Below are 22,247 nucleotides of genomic sequence, written 5' to 3' on the forward strand. Positions count from 1 at the left end.
ATAATATTGTGGAAATTTACAGCAGCCAAATACTGTAACACGCCTGATGTTGATTCCAAACGTGGAGGGAAAACCCGGAGGACCCGGAGAAAAATCCACGCGACCACGGGGAGTGAGACGGACACGCAAACTCCAAATATACAGCAGCAGGCGTCAGGGTCGGGATCGAACCCCCCGACCTCCTGTACACCAGGCGAGGGAGTTAACATCTCCTAGCCACCGTGAATCCGGGCGGGGGAGGGTTGAGTTTTCTCTGGAAGGCAGCCTGCACCTGGCTATGGCACGCTGATGATCCTTAATTACGGTGAAGGAGTTGAGAGCACAGAGCACCCTAATGAGATGGGTGCTCACGACTCGTGAGTGGCAGGAGGGTCGTGTGTGTGTGCGCGCGCGCGCGTGCGTGTGTGAGTGCGCGTGTGTGAGTGCGCGTGTTTGTGTTTGCGCGTGTGCGCGCGCGCGTGCGTGTGTGTGTGCGCGTGTGAGTGTGTGTTTGTGTGTGTGTAGTGGGCAGTTGGAGGCAGTCGCCCTCCAGCAACAACGGAGGGCAGAAGGAGCGACGCTCTCACAACAACGGGCGGAGCGCCGGGCCGATAAATCGCAGCGAGTTGGCACAGCAGGGGATCACAGCTGGTGATGCATCTGCCGGTCATCTCAGTCGGTCAATCCGTGGCACCTGCTGGGTCTGCCCCGTGACCTCCTGTCAGCGGGCATTCGACACTTCACGTGGCCTTAAAGTGCACGTAGCCTGGCACAAGCGCCGTGGTGACGTCACCGTGGCTGAATGGCGGTTGTGTAGTGGGGAGCGGTGGTGCAGCGGTTAGCGCGCTAGGCCACGAACCCCGGCCACCCGAGTTCGATTCCCGCTGACGGCAAACCAACACCGGTGACGATTATCTGAACCGGACTTGGGCCACCCCTAGGTCGACTCAGCCTCAATTGAGTACCTGGTGCGGTGTGTAGTTAACATCGCCACTGGGGAGACAAAGGCGGCCGGGGGGTGGTGCTGGCCACCCCACCCCACTTCGTGTGCCGTGCCGGCCTTCATAGGCGCCGCGACTAGCGAACAGCACTTGCCCCTACAGTCTGCTAAGGCTACACGGAGGATCTTTCTTTGTATCGTGAAGTCGTTCAGTCTCAGCGTGTTCGGCTAGCACGGTTAGCTCAGCACGCCGCGAAACAACTTCGACACGCGTGCCACATGCGTGCCACATGCGTGCCACATGCGTGCCACACGCGTGCCACAGGCGTGCCACATGCGTGCCACATGCGTGCCACATGCGTGCCACATGCGTGCCACATGCGTGTGCGCGCGTCTAAGTGTGCGCTCGCTAACAGTATATAAGGTCGTACCACTTGGGACTTCTCTCCACTTGATACAGATTTTTTTGCTGTGACAGTTTCACCTGAAGACGGAAGCTTGTGTTGCCTCCGAAACGTCGTGATTTTATTGGTTTTTTTTTATTAATTTTAATTTATTTTTTTTACTACGTGACTTTACCGAAAGAACTCAGAGTATGAATCCTTGCAGTCACGAAAGCTTCAAATCTAGAAGCACTTACGGGCACACACACACAGATTCTCACGTGCAAAGTGCCCACGTTTGAAGGTGCTACCTTGCTCACAGCACTTGCCCCCAAAAGTCTGTGAAGGCCATTTGGGGAGGGGGGGGGGGCTGGGGGTGGAGTGGGGGGACGATCCGTGTCTTTGTTGAGTTCTAGATTTGAAGCTTTCGTGACTGCAATGATTCATACTCTTAGCTATTTCGGTAGAGTCACGTAGGTAAAAATGAAATTAAAATTAATAAAAAATAAAATAAAAAAATCACGACGTTTCGGAGGCAACACAAGTCTCCGTCATCAGGCGGGACCGTCACAGCTCAGATTTTCTGCATCATTATTTTATTTTTATTAATTTTAATTTAATTTTTTACCTACGTGACTTTACCGATAGAGCTAAGAGTATGAATCTTTGTTGAGTGTCTTCCGAGCGGCACCTTATTCAATTAGCACACTTAGCACCACGTGGGAGGAGGGGTGGATGGGTTGATGGGGCGGGGGGGGATGATGTGAGTGGGAGAGAGTGGTAGGGGCGCGCGTGCGTGTGTGTGTGTGTACCCAGACATGTATCTATAAGGTCACTTGTCAAAGCGACGGAGGGGAGCTGTGACAAGAATGAGATGTCAAATCAATTTATCTATTCGCTTTAAATGTCGCGGGAAGCAACGGGCGCGCGCGTGTGTGTGTGTGTGATCCCTCCATGGAGGGATCAGAGTTTAGTGATTGGGAGGAGACGGGTGGCTGGAAAGATGTGATCCGCATTTGCCAGGGCTAATTGGAACACGACCGACACCATCATCATCATCAGCAGCAGCAGCAGCAGCAGCAGAGCAGCAGCAACCCCCACGAGAGGACTATCTGAACTCATTTTAGATTTACGGAGCGCGTTTGTTCTAAGACGCTTCAGGTTGCGTCGTTTAAAGCACGGTTTGATACGAGAATCAAAGTAAACAACTCGATTTAACAAAAACATTTTTACCAGGTAAGGCAAACTGAGCTGTTCAGATCTTTTTCAGAAGCGACCTGGCGATCACAAATGATAGCTCAACGAAGTGGGATTATCATCATTGTGTGGACATTCATAGCAGCCAAATACTCCAAACCCGAAGAAATAAATCCACTCGACCACGGGGAGAGAAACACGCAAACTCCAAATATACAGCAGCAGGTGTCAAGGTCGGGATCGAACCCACGACCTCCTGTAAACCAGGCGAGGTAGTTAACATCTCCTAGCCAACGTGATGATGATGAGAGAGAGAGACACGCAAACTCCAAATATACAGCAGGTGTCAAGGTCGGGATCGAACCCACGACCTCATGTATACCGGGTGAGGTAGTTAACATCTCCTAGCCACCGTGGGAGGGGAGAAGCAGGAGCGGTTCGAATCATCGTCAGTGGTGTGCGGGAATCAAACTGGGGGGGGCGGGCCGGAGTTCTGTGTGACAACAACAACAACCGCCATTAGCCACTAAGTGGCGGTGACGTCACCACGACGCTTGTGCCAGGCCATGTGCACCTTGAGGCCACGTGAAGTGTCGAACGCCCGCTGGCAGGAGGTCACGGGGCAGACCCAGGTGCCACGGGTCGACTGACTGAGATGACCGAAACGACTGGCTGATGCACAACCTGTGCCTCCTACTATGCCAACTTGCTGTGCTTTAGCCACCTGGCGCTCCGCTCGTTGTTGTGAGCGTCGCTCCTCCGCCCTCCGTTGTTGTTGTTGGAGGGCGACTGCCTCCAACTGCCCAGTAGTAGCGTCCTTCACGAGCCTCCTCCACAGAGGGCACTCGTCCGCGTGCCACAATGACCCCGACCTTCACGCGGCCGGTGCTGACACTCGCTCGTGTCACGGCACCAGCACACGGCAGTCCCGTTCACGTCGAAATCCGGGAAGAACTTTTTTTTACATTTTTTTTCCGTTTGAAAAAAAAACACAAATGTATGAAGGGTGACGTTTCGGGCAACGGCCCCCGTTGCTGGGTGTGTAGGGAGGGGGGGGGGGGTGCTGCTCATTCACGACCCGTGCCTTACCGCCGCTGCTCTATGCGAGCGTGGCGACGTTTTGTGCAACGTCTCTTAGCGAAGCGCAAAAAGCCAAGACACGAAAAACAAAAACCGCTCCCCACTTCAACTTCACGACAGCGCAGCCAAGAAGCAAGAAGCCAACGCAAGCCTTGCACCGTCACTTCCTTCCCCTTTGTAGAGAAATAGAGAGAGGGGTCAAACGTCTCCCTCCCTTCCTCCCTCTTCCTTCCCCGTGGCCCCCTCTCGAGCCGTTCGAGTGGGAAGAGCTTAAGTCGGTACAGCGCTCGCTCTCCTCGCTCTCTCTCTCTCCACTGCTACTCTGTCGGGAAAGTCGGGGACGATGTCGTCTATTCCTGACGACGTGAAGAATCTGTTGGAAGGTAACATTGAGTGAGTGCGAGCGAGTGCCGTACGTGTGAGAGTGGGTGTGGGTGTGCGAGATGGTGTGTGTGTGTGTGTGAGAGTAGGTGTGGGTGTGAGTGTGAGAGTGGATGTAAGTGTGAGAGTGGGTGTAAGTGTGTATGTAAGTGTGAGCGTGGGTGTGGGTGTGCGAGATTGTGTGTGTGTGTGTGTGAGAATCTGTGTGGGTGTGTGAGAGTGGGTGTGAGCGTGGGTGTGGGTGTGCGATATTGTGTGTGTGTGAGAGTAGGTGTGAGTGTAAGTGTGAGAGTGGGTGTAAGTGTGTGTGTGTAAGTGTGAGAGTGGGTGTAAGTGTGAGAGTGGGTGTGCGAGATTGTGTGTGTGTGAGAGTAGGTGTGGGTGTAAGTGTGAGAGTGGGTGTAAGTGTGTGTGTGTAAGTGTGAGAGTGGGTGTAAGGGTGAGAGTGGGTGTAAGTGTGAGAGTGGGTGTGCGAGATTGTGTGTGTGTGAGAGGAGGTGTGGGTGTGAGTGTGAGAGTGGGTGTAAGTGTGTGTGTGTAAGTGTGAGAGTGGGTGTAAGGGTGAGAGTGGGTGTAAGTGTGAGAGTGGGTGTGCGAGATTGTGTGTGTGTGAGAGTAGGTGTGGGTGTAAGTGTGAGAGTGGGTGTAAGTGTGTGTGTGTAAGTGTGAGAGTGGGTGTAAGGGTGAGAGTGGGTGTAAGTGTGAGAGTGGGTGTGCGATATTGTGTGTGTGTGAGAGTAGGTGTGGGTGTAAGTGTGAGAGTGGGTGTAAGTGTGTGTGTGTAAGTGTGAGAGTGGGTGTAAGGGTGAGAGTGGGTGTAAGTGTGAGAGTGGGTGTGCGATATTGTGTGTGTGTGAGAGTAGGTGTGAGTGTAAGTGTGAGAGTGGGTGTAAGTGTGTTGTGTAAGTGTGAGAGTGGGTGTAAGTGTGAAAGTGTGTGTAAGTGTGTGTGTGTAAGTGTGAGAGTGGATGGGAGAGATTGTGCGTATGAGAGTAGGGGTGTGTGTGAGACTGGGTGTGTGTGTGTGTCTCGCTAACAGCACTTGCCCATGCAGTCTGTAAAGGCTATACAGGGGATCTTTGTCTTTGTGTGTGTCTGTGTGTGTGAGTGTGCGTTCGATTCCCGCTCACGGCCAACACCAGTGACGATTATCTGGACCGGTCCTGGGCCTCCCCTATGTCGACTCAGCCTCAAATGAGTACCTGGTGCGGTGTGTAAACATCGCCACTGGGGAGACAAAGGCGGCCGGGCGTGGTGCTGGCCACCCACCCCCTCGTGTGCCGTACCGGCCTTCATAGGTGCTCGCTAACAGCACTTGTCCAAGATTCTACTTTAGCTATACCGGGGATCTTTGTAAGTGTGAGTGCGTGTTAGAGATTGTGTGTGATAATGTGTGTGTGATTGTGTGTGAGAGTGTGTGTGTAAATGTGTGAGTGTGTGTGGGTGTGTGAGTGTGTGTACAAGTGTGAGAGTGTGTGGGTGTGTGAGAATGTGTGTGGGTGTGTGAGAGTGTGTGTGGGTGTGTGTGAGTGTGTGTGGGTGTGTGTGAGTGTGTGTGGGTGTGCGTGTGAGAGAGTGTGTGGGTGTGTGATAATGTGTGTGTGTAATTGTGTGTGAGAGTGTGTGTGTAAATGTGAGAGTGTGTGTGGGTGTGTGTGTGTGTACAAGTGTGAGAGAGTGTGTGTGGGTGTGTGTGAGTGTGTGTGGGTGTGTGTGAGTGTGAGAGAGTGTGTGAGTGTGAGAGTGTGTGTGGGTGTGCGTACAAGTGTGAGACTGTGTGAGAGTGTGTGAGATTGTGTGAGAGTGTGTGTGGGTGTGTGTACAAGTGTGAGACTGTGTGAGAGTGTGTGAGAGTGTGTGTGCGTGTGAGAGTGTGTGTGGGTGTGTGTACAAGTGTGAGACTGTGTGAGAGTGTGTTTGGGTGTGTGAGAGTGTGTGTGGGTGTGTGTGAGTGTGTGTGGGTGTGTGTGAGAGTGTGTGTGGGTGTGTGTGAGTGTGAGAGTGTGTGTGAGTGTGAGAGTGTGTGTGGGTGTGTGTACAAGTGTGAGAGTGTGTGTGGGTGTGTGAGAGTGTGTGTGGGTGTGTGTGGGTGTGTGTGAGTGAGTGTGAGAGTGTTTGTGAGTGTGAGAGTGTGTGTGTGGTTGTGTGTGGGTGTGTGTGAGTGAGTGTGAGACTGTGTGAGAGTGTGTGTGAGTGTGTGGGAGTGTGTGTGGGTGTGTTAGGAGCGGTAGTGTAGCGGTTAACGCCCTTCGCTATGAACCTGGCGAACCCGGGTTCGATTCCCGCTCACGGCCAACACCAGTAACGATTATCGGCGAACCGGTCCTGGGCATCTCCTAGGTCGACTCAGCCTCAAATAAATACTTAGTGCGGTGTGTAAACATTGCCGCTGGGGAGACAAAGGCGACCGGGCGTGGCGCTAGCCACCCACCCCCCTCGCGCGAACACCTTCAGATGTGTTCGCTTACAAGCACAGCACTTGCCCCACAAGAGTGTGTTGAAAGTTATACGGGTGACCTTTGTATTACGGAAAGTGGTTCGCGCCCGCTTACCACTTTCCAACCACGGATTAACATCAGTGGAAAAACAAAAACTTTCTGAACCCGTGCAGGAACTCCCCCTAGGTCGACTCAGCCTTTAAACCACTCGCTGTTGTTCCACCGTCATCACCTTCTTCGTCGTCGTCATCATCATCATCCCATTGCAGTCGACACAATGAGTAGTCTCTATTCTACTGGGCACCCGTCATGATAATGTGGAATGTCCACCCTACCACCCCCGTTAGTGGCCTATGGGGGTCGCAGGTCCATTCTACTCCAGTTGGCTGCTTGCAAATGTGCGGACCGTCTAATGTTGTGATCATCATCATTATTATCATCGGAACCGTGTTATATGTGTGTCTGTGTGTGAGCGGTGGTGTGGCGGTTAGCGCTACGCTGCGCTATGAACCCGGCCACCCGAGTTCGATTCCCGCTCACGGCCAACACCGGTGACGATTATCTGAACCGGTCCTGGGCCTCCCCTAGGTCGACTCAGCCTCAAATGAGTACCTGGTGCGGTGTGTAGTAAACATCGCTACTGGGGAGACAAAGGCGGTCGGGCGTGATGGTGGCCACCCACCCCCTCGTGTACCGGTGCGGCCTTCATAGGTGCTCGCTAACAGCACTTGCCCCTACAGTCTGTTAAGGCTATATAGGGGATCTTTGTCTTTTTATCTTTGTGTGCGGAACACCAGTAACTGCTTAGGTATTTCTTTTACGTCCTAATGCGGTTTCCGGCCATGTAAAAATGAAAAGAAAAACACAACGATTGTGCAGGTACAGATATACAAAGCTAAAGGGTCCCCGTATAGCCTTCACAAACTGTTGGGGCAAGTAATATAGTTTTTGGGGGGGGGGGGGTTAGACCACGTAAATATAAATGTTTCGTTAAACACGTAGGCCGCCTTTGTCTCTCCTCCCCCCCAGTACTGAGATATTTACGCACCGTATAAGGTAATGCACTCGATTTGAGGCTGAGTCGACCTAGGGGAGTTCCGGCACAGGTTCGATAAGGGGTTAAAACACGGTGGGTGGAAATAGAAACTTGCCCGGTTCATCGCGATGGGCGCTAAACTGAGTTTCATTATACAAAGGTAAAGGTCCCCCATATAGCCTTTAACGGACTCTTGGGGCAAGTGCTGCAACTTGTTAGCGAGCACGAGGGGGGTGGGTTCCAGAACCACGCACGGTCGCCTTTGTCTCCCCTGGCCCACTGAGCTTGATATGTAAGCTCTTTTTCTGAATCGAGCTGGTGATCACCGATGAAAGACAGCTCAACGAAGTGGGTTTATCATCATCATCGTCATGTGAAAATGTATAGCAGTCAAACACTCTAATACGCGTGATGTCGATTCTAAACGTGGAGGGAAAACCCCGGAGGACCCGGGGAAAATTCCACACGACCACGAGGAGAGCGAGAGAGACACGTAAACTCCAAATATACAGCAGCAGGCGCCAGGGTCGGGATCGAACCCACGACCTCCTGTACACCAGGCGAGGTAGTTAACATCTCCTAGCCATCGCGGCGTGTGAGCAAATATCCGCTTTGACTTTGAACCCACCTTGACCCCAACAGCCAAATCAGTCTAGATTTGAAGTTTTTCGTGACTGCAGAGATCCATACTCTTTGATTCTTTCGGTCAAGTCACGTGGGTAGAAGATAAAACGCAACACAATCATCCGCCATCAGGTGGGACGACCACATCGAGAAACAATTGCTGACGTGGGCAAAGTCAATCGGAGCCGAATCACAGATGTCTCCCTCTACCAAGGGGCTAACACATACCCAGTAAACATGCGAACGTCGCGCCAACGTCGAATCAACGTTCCATTACGACGTTAGCACAACCTTGGACCGACGTTCCATGCCAACGATGCTCCAACGTTTGTTCAACGTCCCATTCCAACGTTAATCCAACGTTCGATGCCAACGTTGTTACGAACGTTCCATGCCAACGTTTATCCTACGTTCGATGCCAACGTTTATCCAACGTTCGATGCCAACCTTCATCCAACGTTCGATGCCAACGTTTATCCAACGTTCCATGCCAACCTTTATCCAACGTCCCATGCCAACGTTTATCCAACGTTCCATGCCAACGTTTATCCAACGTTCCATGCCAACGTTGTTACGAACGTTCCATGCCAACGTTGGACGAACGTTCGATGCCAACGTTTATCCAACGTTCCATGCCAACGTTTGTCCAACGTTCCATTCCAACGTTTATCCAACGTTCCATGCCAACGTTTGTCCAACGTTCCATGCCAACGTTTATCCAACGTTCCATGCCAACGTTTATCCAACGTTCTATGCCATCGTTGTTACGAACGTTCCATGCCAACGTTGGACGAACGTTCCATGCCAACGTTTATCCAACGTTCCATGCCAACGTTTGTCCAACGTTCCATTCCAACGTTTATCCAACGTTCCATGCCAACGTTTGTCCAACGTTCCATTCCAACGTTTATCCAACGTTCCATGCCAACGTTTATCCAACGTTCCATGCCAACGTTGTTACGAACGTTCCATGCCAACGTTGGACGAACGTTCCATGCCAACGTTTATCCAACGTTCGATGCCAACGTTGTTACGAACGTTCCATGCCAACGTTTATCCAACGTTCGATGCCAACGTTTATCCAACGTTCCATGCCAACGTTTATCCAACGTTCGATGCCAACGTTTATCCAACGTTCCATGCCAACGTTTATCCAACGTTCCATGCCAACGTTGGACGAACGTCCCACGCCAACGTTTCGCAAACGTTTGTTCAACGTTCCATGCCAACGTTCCATGCCAACGTTGGGCCAACGTCGCATGCCAACGTTTATCCAACGTCCCATGCCAACGTTGGACGAACGTCCCGCGTATGTTGCGTATTGCCATGAATTGATGCGGGGGACGGCGGCAATGAGGGCGTTCTTGGTCGAGTCGCGTCCATCATGACGAGTTGATCATTAACGCGGCTAATTGTCTCGGTTGGGCAGATCAAGGTCATCGCTGCTTTAAGTAAACGAGCCACGTGACTTCCAGTCGCCTTGCAATAGGAAATGAATGGACTCAATCATTATAAGTGTGTGTGTGTCAGTGTGTGTGTGTATGTGTGTGTGTAAGTGTGTGTGTAAGCTCACAAGTCCTTGAAAGATCTGGGCAAAGTCCCATCAGTGAGCTCCTCCGGCAGGCAAGGCTGCGTTGGCTGGGTCATGTAGCCCGCATGCCCAGCCACCGCATGCCTAAACAGCTTTTGTTCGGCCGGATCGAGGGGGCTAAACGGGCGCGGCACGGGCTAGAGAAGAGATGGAGTGATGTGGTACAGGAGGACGTGGAGCTGAGTGGACTTGCCGATGACTGGTACCAGCGGTGTCAAGATCGGCCTCAGTGGAGGAGGCTCGTGAAGGACGCTACTGGGCAGTTGGAGGCAGTCGCCCTCCAACAACAACGGAGGGCGGAGGAGCGACGCTCACAACAACGAGCGGAGCGCCGGGTGGCTAAAGCACAGCAAGTTGGCACAGTAGGGGGCACAGGTGGTGCATCAGCCAGTCATCTCGGTCATCTCGGTCAGTCGACCCGTGGCACCTGGGTCTGCCCCGTGACCTCCTGCCAGCGGGCGTTCGACACTTCACGTGGCCTCAAGGTGCACATGGCCTGGCACAAGCGTCGTGGTGACGTCACCGCCACTAAGTGGCGAATGGCGGTTGTTGTTGTTGTTGTTGTGTAAGTGTGTGTGTGTCTGTGTGTGTTTGTGTCTGTACGTATGTGTGTGTAAGTATGTGTGTAAGTGTGTGTGTAAGTGTGTGTGTGTAAGTGTGTGTGAGCGGAGCGCCGGGTGGCTAAAGCACAGCAAGTTGACACAGTAGGGGGCACAGGCGGTGCACCTAGCCTGGCACAGTAGGGGGTACAGCTGGTGGTGCATCTACCGGTCATCTCAGTCGGCCAACCCATGGCACCTGCAGGCTCTGTCCCGTGACCTCCTCCTGCACCTAGCCTGGCACAGTAGGGGGGTACAGCTGGTGGTGCATCTACCGGTCATCTCAGTCAGCCAACCCATGGCACCTGCTGGGTCTGTCCCGAGACCTCCTCCTGCACCTAGCCTGGCACAGTAGGGGGGTACAGCTGGTGGTGCATCTACCGGTCATCTCAGTCAGCCAACCCATGGGCACCTGCTGGGTCTGCCAGCGAGGCCTTCGACACTTCACGTGGTAGCCTCAAAGAGCACCTAGCCTGGCACAGGCGCCGTGGGGACGTCACCGTCACTTCGTGGCGAATGTCGTGGTGTTGGTGTTGGTGGTGGGGGCGGTGTGGATGTTCAATATATTTATCCAAATGTATTTATCGATGAACGTGCGGAGAGTGTTGATGATGGATGGTGGTGTCACGTATCTCTCCTCCGTCTCTGCTCCGGAAGAGTTGGAGCAATTCCTGTCGGAAGCGCTCGCGTCGGAGAAATCGCTCGGGAAGAAATGCAAAGAGCGGAGGGAGGCGCTCCTCAAGACTCTCAATGAGCTGAAGTTTCGGTACGAAAACAAATATAAACCCCCCACCCCCGCTACACCCTTCGCACGTTATATGGGTGTATATATATACAGGGTGCTACAACAAAACATGTGAACACGATGAGACCTCCTTTACCAGTGGTAAAATATAGCGATAGGTTTTTACCCTTTCCGATAGTGCGCTGTTTTTGAGTTGTACGCCTTTTGGCGTCAACTGGTCCAACACCATGTGAGACTAGGCTCTAAGAAAAGCTGTCTCGGGTGTGGACCAATCAACTTCAAGGACAGTGCATATCATTATCATAATCAGAGTTGTTTCTTTTTGTTTGCAATTTGACTACTTGTGTTGTGGTTATTGCAAACATGATGCCTCGTATAAAGGTGTCAGTTGGCTGCCTCTCTCTCTCTCTCTCGATCTAACTCAACCTCCCGGAAACCACGTGACCTCGGTGTGTGGCTCACCCCCGCCACTTCTAAGCCCCTCCCCTTTCCCCGCCCACCCTGAAAACAGACGCTGCTACGTGCAGCAGCAGCAGCAGCTGCCACATCATCCCCCTCCCTCTGCTCGTCTCTGCTGCACCCTCCACTTTCGTTCCTTCGTTCCTCCTCCAATTCCCTGTCCTTCCTCTTCCTCCTCCTCGTCTCTCCTCGCCTCTCCCCTTTCTTCCTCCATTCCGCGGCGCGTCATTCCCCTCCTCGACTCTTGAACTCCCCTTCTCGTGGTTTGGCCACAGGCTACAATCCTTTCCCACCTGATGACGGACGCTTGTGTTGCGCCCGAAACGTCGTGATTTATTTTATACCCACGTGACTTTACCGAAAGAACCAAAGAGTATGGATTGCTGCGGTCACGAAAGCTTCAAATCAAGAGTTATTCATAATCAACGTTTTTGGGTTTAGATCGCGTTATTTATAAATGTGTCGTAACCCTCCACCACCCGACACGGCCAATCAGCAAAAAAGTGTCACGTTGACAAAAGACAAATAGTTCACTGCTTTAGCCCACCGGTGTGTTGAAGCGTGAAACCACAACATTTACAATTTTTTTTGTGGTTTCACGGTTCAACACACCGGTGGGCTAAAGCAGTGAACTATTTTGTCTTTTGTCAACATGACACTTTTTTTTGCTGATTTGCCGTGTCGGGTGGTGGAAGGTTACGACACATTTATAAATAACGCGATCTGAACCCAAAACACGTTTATTATGAATAATATTGGTCGCGAAAGCCTCACACGTGTTAAACTCAAGAGTTTTTACAAATGTTCGTATTTCGTGCAAAATCTCAGCGTGTCTGTCTGCGTGCCTGTCTGCCTGTGTATGTGTCTGTCTGTGTGTCTGTCTGTGTGTCTGTCTGTGTGTCTGTCTGTCTGTTTTGTGCGTCTGTCTGACTGCAGGTACTCAGATGTTTTTGCAAAAGGTGAGTCCATCATCCTGACGCGCACCGTGCGTTCATTGTTCATCATTCGTGTGGCTACGCAATCGAATAAGCGTCAGCTATTCACGCTTAAATGCAAACGCGACAGTGTTTTTTTGCTGCCGTTGCGTTTGGCAGTGGTGCACAAGCACAATTAATTAACAATTCAATAATTAGCAATTGGTTAATTGATTAACAACAATTAATCAACAATTAATAAGCAATTAATTTGCATCGATGCATTAACAATAACTTAATTAATTAACTAGTTACCATCAATTAGTTATCAATACCCAATTAATAACTATTAACACAATTATTAACAATTAACACAATTCATTAACAACAACAAACTCAAAACCTTGCTTGATGATAACAAGACGCACTGTGTGTGTGTGTAGCCTTTAATAAAAAAATATATAAATATGCATACGGGTGGTCATCGACTTACAAACACAATTCGTTCCCGAGCCGCGTTCGTAAGTCTAAGAGGTTCAGACTCTGTCTTCTCGACAGACCTGTTCTTCACCTGAAGACGGCTGCTTGCGTTGTGGCCGAAACGTCGTGAGAATTATTTTATAATGTTTTATTTTTATTATTTTATTATTTCCATTCTACGTGACTTTACCGAAAGAACCAAGAAGATCTAAGGGGTTCGTAAGTCGGAACGCAACGATGTCGCGCACTGAGACCAGAAGAACGTCACAACAACAACAACAACGACGACAAACAGTGAACAACAACAACAACAACAAAAATATGATCATTGTTTTTATACCTTTTTATCTGGCAACAAAACTGACACCTTTTGTACAAGGAGTCATGTTTGCATAGACCACAATACCTGCAGTCATAATGGAAACAAAAAACACAACTCTGATAATGTATGCACTGTCCTTGAAGTTGATTGGTCCACACCCGAGACAGCTTTCCTTAGAGCCCAGTCTCACATGGTGTTGTACCAGATGACGCCAAAAGGCGCACAACTCAAAGACAATGTACCATCAGAGTATGAGAGCTCGGGGTAAGCATTTACACCATTGGTACCTCAACTTCAAGGACAGTGCATACATTATCAGAGTTATGTTTTTTGTTTGCATTATGGCTGCAGGTATTGTGGTCTATGCAAACATGACTCCTCGTAAAAAAAAGGTGTCAGTTTTGTTGCCAGATAAAAGGGTAAAAAAAACAATTATCATTTTTTTTACTTGCAAATGAGGTACCAATGGTGGAACAAAAATACAATCGCGGTGCAAAGTTCAAGAAATGCAAACGCATCGCAGCATCGCACGTGCAGTCACAGTGTTTCGAAATGCGCTGCGGTTCAGCGCACGAAAAGGGAAGCACCGTCAAACTCCCCAAGACGAAAGGACGTTGCACATTTGCACTTAGCACTGACGCAACACGAAGCGAGGTTTGGGGCAAGTCGTATAAAAGGTAGGCGCTAGGAGAGACACAGCAGAGGGCATGGTAAGAGTGGGGCAAACGCTGCATCGATGACAATTGAACATGGCTGAACACGCTTTCCGATTAAACGGATGTTTTTTAATTTTATTTTTTAAATACAGCACCATATTTTAACACGAAAGCAGTCACTGACTCGCAACAACTTGCAATCATAAGTGACAGAGTTAATTTCGGGTATAATCTATGAAAACGGGGTATGCCGATAGTATTAAAATGAGATGTGATGGAGCAAATCTGAGATCAGATTTGGAATCAGCACCCTGAGATTAGTTTAAAACAGCTGCAAAAGTCCAGACCAGAATTTCTTTTTTTGTTGACCAGTGATATTAGTCTTTGTTGATGTTGTTGTTATTCACATTGCTAATGTAGATGTTGACGTTTGAGCTGATGTTGATGTTTGTTGACATTGTTGTTGATTTAATGGTAGGTTTTTACCCTTTAAACTGGTACAAAACTGACACCTTTATTCAAGGCATCATATTTGCAATGACCACAACACAAGTAGTCAATAAAGCAAACAAAAAGAAGCAACTCTGAGTTGTACGCCTTCTGGTGTCATCTGGCCCTACACCAATGGGGACTAGGCTCTAAAGAAAGCCGTCTCGGGTGTGGGCCAATCAACTTCAATGACAGTGCATATTATTATCCTTATCAGAGTTGCTTCTTTTTGTTTGCTTTATTGACTACTTGTGTTGTGGTCATTGCAAACATGATGCCTTGAATAAAGGTGTCAGTTTTGTACCAGTTTAAAGGGTAAAAACCTACCATTATATTTTGCCACTGGTAAAAGAGATTTCTCATAGTGTAATTGTTGTTGATTATTTATGTCGCAATTCACATTGGTAATGTGGTTGTTGGCGTTTGAGCTGTTCGTGATGATGGTGATGTTGTTGATGTTGTTGTTTTTTTTGTTGACCAGTGTTATTTTAAACATCAAAACCAAACCCCCTCCCCCGCGCACCTGTGATTAACACGGGTGGGTACGTACGGTGCGAAAGAAGTTCAACATAGGTATGAGTATGGGTCTCTATGGGTCTCTACGACTCCATATGGTTCTATACGAGTCTATGGATCTCTGTGGGTCTCTAATGGGTCTCTTCCTATCGATATTAGTACGCCACTGGGGCTATGCACTTTTACATCATCGTCTAGATTGAAATCGTATTTCTTTAAAACTTATTTTTTGTGTGTTTGGGTAATGTGTTCTTCTCCCCGCACCTTGGCTACGTACGGTGCGAAAGAAGTTAAACGTAAACATATGCAAACAATCCAGAGTGCAATCATCATCATGAAGTTAAACGTAAACATATGCAAACAATCCAGAGTGCAATCATCATCATCATTAATACAAAAGACAAAGATCACCCATACAACCACGAACAGACCGTACGGGCAAGTGCTGTTAGCGAGCACCTATGAATGCCGGAACGGCACACGAGGGAGTTTGGCGGCCAGCACCACGCCCGGCCGCCTTTGTCTCCCTAGCGGCAAAGCTTACACGCAGGGCTAGGTACTCATTTAAGGCAGTATGCATACGCGTTATATATATGGATTATTGCATGTGTTTAGCAACAGGCGATAGGGAGCGGTGGTGCAGCAGTTGGCGCGCTACTCTACGAACCTGGCTACCGCCTGAGTTCGAATCCCGCTCACGGCCATCACCAACGCCAGCTGACGATTATCTGAACCGGTCCTGGGCCTCCGCCTAGGTCGACTCAGCCTCAAATGAGTACCCGGTGCGGCGTGTACAACATCGCTACTGGGGGAGACAAAGGCGGCCGGGCGTGGTGCCGGCCTTCATAGGTGTCAATCGCTAACAACACTTGCCCCAAAGGTGCGTCGAGGCTATACGGGGGATCTTTGTCTTGAGCTGCCGGGTTGACGCGCGGTTGACAAGAGCCGTGACGCCCGGTCCCCGCCTCGGGCGGTGGTCATCAGCAGCAAGGCCAGCCGAGACGCGTGGACCACACGGGGTCACCTAGGGGTCACCACGGGGGGGTCACCACACGGGGTCACCACGGGGTTCCCACATAGGGTCACCTAGGGGTCACCACGGGGGGGTCACCACAGGGGGTCACCACGGGGTCTCCACGGGGGGGTCACCACGGGGTCACCTAGGGGTCACCACGGGGTTAGTCACGGGGTCACCACAGGGTCACCTAGGGGTCACCACGGGGTCTCCACGGGGGGGTCACCACGGGGGGGTCACCACGGGGTTACTCACGGGATCACCACAGGGTCACCTAGGTGATTTCCACGGGGTAATCACGGGGTCACCACTTGGTACCCACATAGGGTCACCTAGGGGTCACCACGGGGTCTCCACGGGGGTCACCTCGCGGTACTCACGGGGTCACCACGGGGGGGTCACCACGGGGTCACCACGGGGTCACCACGGGGAGGGCTAGGGTCACGTGGGGGGCTTGTTGACCGCGTTATTTAGGAGTCCTCTTGCCAGTGACATCGGCTGGCAATGCAGCGGCATTCGCTTGACCAGCCTCACTCTGCTGATGATATAGTTCAGGGTAGAGCTAGTACTAGGGACTGGTTAAATTTCGATTGAAAGCTTTCGTGACTGCAGGGATTCATCTTCTTGGTTCTTTCGGTAAAGTCACGTAGAAGGGAAGTAATAAAATAATAAAAATAAAACATAATAAAATGAAATAATTCTCACGACGTTTCGGCTACAACGCAAGCAGCCGTCTTCAGGTGAAGAATGAGACACTACCAAGCTAGGAGCTTATATATAAACTGGGTTGGAGGTGGAAGAGCGCCTTAACCTGAAGACGGCTGCTTGCGTTGTAGCCGAAACGTCGTGAGAATTATTTCATTTTATTATGTTTTATTTTTATTATTTTATTACTTCCCTTCTACGTGACTTTACCGAAAGAACCAAGAAGATAGGGACTGGCTAGTTAGTGGTAGAGCTAGTACTAGGGACTGGTTAGTGAGTGGTAGAGCTAGTACTAGGGACTGGTTAGTGAGTGGTAGAGTTAGTACTAGTGACTGGTTAGTTAGTGGTAGAGCTAGTACTAGGGACTGGTTAGTTAGTGGTAGAGCTAGTACTAGGGACTGGTTAGTTAGTGGTAGAGCTAGTACTAGGGACTGGTTAGTTAGTGGTAGAGCTAGTACTAGTGACTGGTTAGTTAGTGGTAGAGCTAGTACTAGGGACTGGTTAGTTAGTGGTAGAGCTAGTACTAGGGACTGGTTAGTTAGTGGTAGAGCTAGTACTAGGGACTGGTTAGTTAGTGGTAGAGCTAGTACTAGGGACTGGTTAGTTAGTGGTAGAGCTAGTACTAGGGACTGGTTAGTTAGTGGTAGAGCTAGTACTAGTGACTGGTTAGTTAGTGGTAGAGCTAGTACTAGTGACTGGTTAGTTAGTGGTAGAGCTAGTACTAGGGACTGGTTAGTTAGTGGTAGAGCTAGTACTAGGGACTGGCTAGTTAGTGATAGAGCTAGTACTAGGGACTGGTTAGTTAGTGGTAGAGCTAGTACTAGGGACTGGTTAGTTAGTGGTAGAGCTAGTACTAGGGACTGGTTAGTTAGTGGTAGAGCTAGTACTAGGGACTGGTTAGTTAGTGGTAGAGCTAGTACTAGTGACTGGCTAGTTAGTGGTAGAGCTAGTACTAGGGACTGGTTAGTTAGTGGTAGAGCTAGTACTAGGGACTGGTTAGTTAGTGGTAGAGCTAGTACTAGGGACTGGTTAGTTAGTGGTAGAGCTAGTACTAGGGACTGGTTAGTTAGTGGTAGAGCTAGTACTAGTGACTGGTTAGTTAGTGGTAGAGCTAGTACTAGGGACTGGTTAGTTAGTGGTAGAGTTAGTACAGTGACTGGTTAGTTAGTGGTAGAGCTAGTACTAGTGACTGGTTAGTTAGTGGTAGAGCTAGTACTAGGGACTGGTTAGTTAGTGGTAGAGCTAGTACTAGTGACTGGTTAGTTAGTGGTAGAGCTAGTACTAGTGACTGGTTAGTTAGTGGTAGAGTTAGTACTAGTGACTGGTTAGTTAGTGGTAGAGCTAGTACTAGTGACTGGTTAGTTAGTGGTAGAGTTAGTACAGTGACTGGTTAGTTAGTGGTAGAGCTAGTACTAGGGACTGGTTAGTTAGTGGTAGAGCTAGTACTAGGGACTGGTTAGTTAGTGATAGAGCTAGTACTAGTGACTGGTTAGTTAGTGGTAGAGCTAGTACTAGTGACTGGTTAGTTAGTGGTAGAGCTAGTACTAGGGACTGGTTAGTTAGTGGTAGAGTTAGTACTAGTGACTGGTTAGTTAGTGGTAGAGCTAGTACAGTGACTGGTTAGTTAGTGGTAGAGTTAGTACTAGTGACTGGTTAGTTAGTGGTAGAGCTAGTACTAGGGACTGGCTAGTTAGTGGTAGAGCTAGTACTAGGGACTGGTTAGTTAGTGGTAGAGTTAGTACTAGGGACTGGTTAGTTAGTGGTAGAGCTAGTACTAGGGACTGGTTAGTTAGTGGTAGAACTAGTTCTAGTGACTGGTTAGTTAGTGGTAGAACTAGTTCTAGTGACTGGTTAGTTAGTGGTAGAGCTAGTACTAGGGACTGGTTAGTTAGTGGTAGAGCTAGTACTAGTGACTGGTTAGTTAGTGGTAGAGCTAGTACTAGTGACTGGTTAGTTAGTGGTAGAACTAGTTCTAGTGACTGGTTAGTTAGTGGTAGAGCTAGTACTAGTGACTGGTTAGTTAGTGGTAGAGCTAGTACTAGTGACTGGTTAGTTAGTGGTAGAGCTAGTACTAGTGACTGGTTAGTTAGTGGTAGAGCTAGTACTAGGGACTGGTTAGTTAGTGGTAGAACTAGTTCTAGTGACTGGTTAGTTAGTGGTAGAGCTAGTACTAGTGACTGGTTAGTTAGTGGTAGAACTAGTTCTAGTGACTGGTTAGTTAGTGGTAGAGCTAGTTCTAGTGACTGGTTAGTTAGTGGTAGAGCTAGTACTAGTGACTGGTTAGTTAGTGGTAGAACTAGTTCTAGTGACTGGTTAGTTAGTGGTAGAACTAGTTCTAGTGACTGGTTAGTTAGTGGTAGAGCTAGTACTAGGGACTGGTTAGTTAGTGGTAGAGCTAGTACTAGTGACTGGTTAGTTAGTGGTAGAGCTAGTACTAGTGACTGGTTAGTTAGTGGTAGAGCTAGTACTAGTGACTGGTTAGTTAGTGGTAGAGCTAGTACTAGTGACTGGTTAGTTAGTGGTAGAGCTAGTACTAGTGACTGGTTAGTTAGTGGTAGAACTAGTTCTAGTGACTGGTTAGTTAGTGGTAGAGCTAGTACTAGGGACTGGTTAGTTAGTGGTAGAGCTAGTACTAGGGACTGGTTAGTTAGTGGTAGAGCTAGTACTAGGGACTGGTTAGTTAGTGGTAGAGCTAGTACTAGTGACTGGTTAGTTAGTGGTAGAGCTAGTACTAGTGACTGGCTAGTTAGTGGTAGAGCTAGTACTAGGGACTGGTTAGTTAGTGGTAGAGCTAGTACTAGGGACTGGTTAGTTAGTGGTAGAGCTAGTACTAGGGACTGGTTAGTTAGTGGTAGAGCTAGTACTAGTGACTGGTAAGTTAGTGGTAGAGCTAGTACTAGGGACTGGTTAGTTAGTGGTAGAGCTAGTACTAGTGACTGGTTAGTTAGTGGTAGAGCTAGTACTAGGGACTGGTTAGTTAGTGGTAGAGCTAGTACTAGGGACTGGTTAGTTAGTGGTAGAGCTAGTACTAGGGACTGGTTAGTTAGTGGTAGAGCTAGTACTAGTGACTGGCTAGTTAGTGGTAGAGCTAGTACTAGGGACTGGTTAGTTAGTGGTAGAGCTAGTACTAGGGACTGGTTAGTTAGTGGTAGAGCTAGTACTAGTGACTGGTTAGTTAGTGGTAGAGTTAGTACTAGGGACTGGTTAGTTAGTGGTAGAGCTAGTACTAGGGACTGGTTAGTTAGTGGTAGAGCTAGTACTAGGGACTGGTTAGTTAGTGGTAGAGCTAGTACTAGGGACTGGTTAGTTAGTGGTAGAGCTAGTACTAGGGACTGGTTAGTTAGTGGTAGAGCTAGTACAGTGACTGGTTAGTTAGTGGTAGAGCTAGTACTAGGGACTGGTTAGTTAGTGGTAGAGTTAGTACTAGTGACTGGTTAGTTAGTGGTAGAGTTAGTACTAGGGACTGGTTAGTTAGTGGTAGAGCTAGTACTAGTGTATCGTGGGCTAGTTGGTTCGGCTTAGGAATAACAATAAGTTTTTGTTGATGTTGTTGTTATTCACATTGCTAATGTAGATGTTGACGTTTGAGCTGATGATGATGTTTGTTGACATTGTTGTTGATGTTGTTTATTCATGTTGCAATTCACATTGGTAATGTGGTTGTTGGCGTTTGAGCTGTTCGTGATGATGGTGATGTTGTTGATGTTGTTGATGTTGTTTGTTGATGTTGGTTGTTGATGTAGCAATTCGCATTGCTAATGTAGAACTTGACTTCTGAGCTGCTGATGATGGTGGTGATGTTGTTGATGTTGTTGATGTTGTAGCTGTTCATGTTGCTGATGTTATTGTTGATGTTGTTGCTGATGTTGTTGTTCATGTTGTTTATGTTGTTGATGATGTTGTTTGTTGATGCTGTTGTTGTTGTTGATGTTGTCACTTCCGCGGGCAGAATGCGATCAGGAGAGCAACGGGCAGAGCAGTGACGTGAGCTCCACGTCCCAAACGGATCTCACCTCCGAACCCTCGGAAGCAGCGCAGGAAGACGCCGCCGGTCACGAGGGTAAACGACAAACATCGACTCACTAACTAACTAACTAACTCTGTTTTTGTAAAAAAAAAAAATACCGGGGTAAGGCCCACTCAACTTTCCATGCGGCTCTTATTTTATTTTATTTCTTAGCATGAAACGATAGCGTCGACCACGTGGATTACCATCACGTGGAGGATGTATAGCAGCCAAATGACTCTAAAGCGGGGTGATGTCGATTCGTAACGTGGCAAGGGAATAAGCCACAAAACCACGGGAGAGAGAAACACGCAAACTAGAAATATACAGCAGCAGACGTCAGGGTCGGGATTGAACCCACGACCTCCTGTACACCAGGCGAGGTAGTTAACATCTCATACCCACCGTGATGATGATGAGAGAGAGAGACACGCAAACTCCAAATATACAGCAGCAGGCATCGTCAGGGTCAGGATTGAACCCACGACCTCCTGTATGGCAGGCGAGGTAGTTAACATCTCCTAGCCACCGTGATGATGATGAGAGAGAGAGACACGCAAACTCCAAATATACAGCAGCAGGCGTCAGGGTTGATATCAAATCCACGTCCTCCTGTATACCAGGCGAGGTAGTTAACATCTCCTAGCCACCGTGATGATGATGAGAGAGAGACACGCAAACTCCAAATATACAGCAGCAGCAGGCGTCAGGGTCGGGATCGAGCCCACGACCTCCTGTAGACCAGGCGAGGTAGTTAACATCTCCTAGCCACCGTGATGATGATGAGAGAGAGAGACACAAAAACTCCAAATATACAGCAGGAGGCAAGGGTCGGGATCGAACCCACGACCTCCTATATACTAGGCGAGGCAGTAAATATTCTAAGGGGCCGTCCATAAATGACGTCACGCACCTAGGGGGGGGGGAGGGGGCTGGTCAGACATTTGTGACGATGTGTGACGAGGGGAGGGGGGGTTTGAGAAATGTGACGTCACATCAAAATGCGCAACTTTAAATAAATGTAGACATCACGTTCTACTTAATTAAATAGACTCTTTAGTAAATGTTTTCTCCTACAACATCAGAGTGCAGCGCCACATTAAATACGCACTACAATGACAATAGTTTAAAGCGATTTGAAGCATGTTTTATTTGGGGGGGGGGGGGCAGAGCTTTGTGACGTCATATTTGAGAGGGGGGGGGGTCTGACTTTTTGTGACGCCGTGTGACGAGGGGGGGGGGGGGGTCAAAAATCGTCCAAAATCGCGTGACGTCATTTATGGACGGCCCCTAAATGACGATGATGATGGAGTAACCCTGCAGCTGCGCGTGACACTGCCGTCGGAAAGTGCCTCCCACTTCGAGGGAGCTCTAGAGATGGTACTTGGCCTACTCTTCCATGCCGGACCACACGTTTGCACGAGGTGGGGGGCGTGCCCACGCTTTTCTTCACCACAGCCGACCCTGCCGATCCCAGACGCAACCGCGGTGTGGGAGTCATTCAGACCCCGGCGGTGGGCAGAGGTGGCTGGGATTTCATCAATTTCGCTCCATCGAATCTTGATTTGAAGCTTTCGTGACTGCAGGAATCCATACTCTTTGGTTCTTTCGGTAATAAAGTCACGTGGGTAGAAAATAAAAGAATGTTTGCCTACGTGACTTTACCGATCGAACCAAAGAGTAAATGTTTGC

At 49.2% G+C, this 22,247-nt stretch overlaps 1 protein-coding gene across 3 annotated transcripts in view; it reads left to right on the forward strand.

Moving 5' to 3' along the window:
• The first annotated feature begins 3,678 nt into the window (after positions 1-3,678).
• Positions 3,679-22,247, forward strand: part of LOC144736631 (src kinase-associated phosphoprotein 2-like) — a 43,648-nt gene continuing 25,079 nt past the window's right edge. For all 3 annotated transcript variants that reach the window (XM_078619194.1, XM_078619195.1, XM_078619196.1), the window contains exons 1-4: positions 3,679-3,962; positions 10,906-11,014; positions 12,389-12,411; positions 20,499-20,609. In XM_078619194.1, coding sequence (XP_078475320.1) covers positions 3,923-3,962; positions 10,906-11,014; positions 12,389-12,411; positions 20,499-20,609 — 283 coding nt within the window. In that variant the 5' untranslated portion in view covers positions 3,679-3,922. The remainder of the gene's footprint in view (positions 3,963-10,905; positions 11,015-12,388; positions 12,412-20,498; positions 20,610-22,247) is intronic.

This window comes from Lampetra planeri, chromosome 62 (assembly GCF_965212315.1).
Source record: "Lampetra planeri chromosome 62, kcLamPlan1.2.h2, whole genome shotgun sequence".
Taxonomy (NCBI): Eukaryota; Metazoa; Chordata; class Hyperoartia; order Petromyzontiformes; family Petromyzontidae; genus Lampetra; species Lampetra planeri.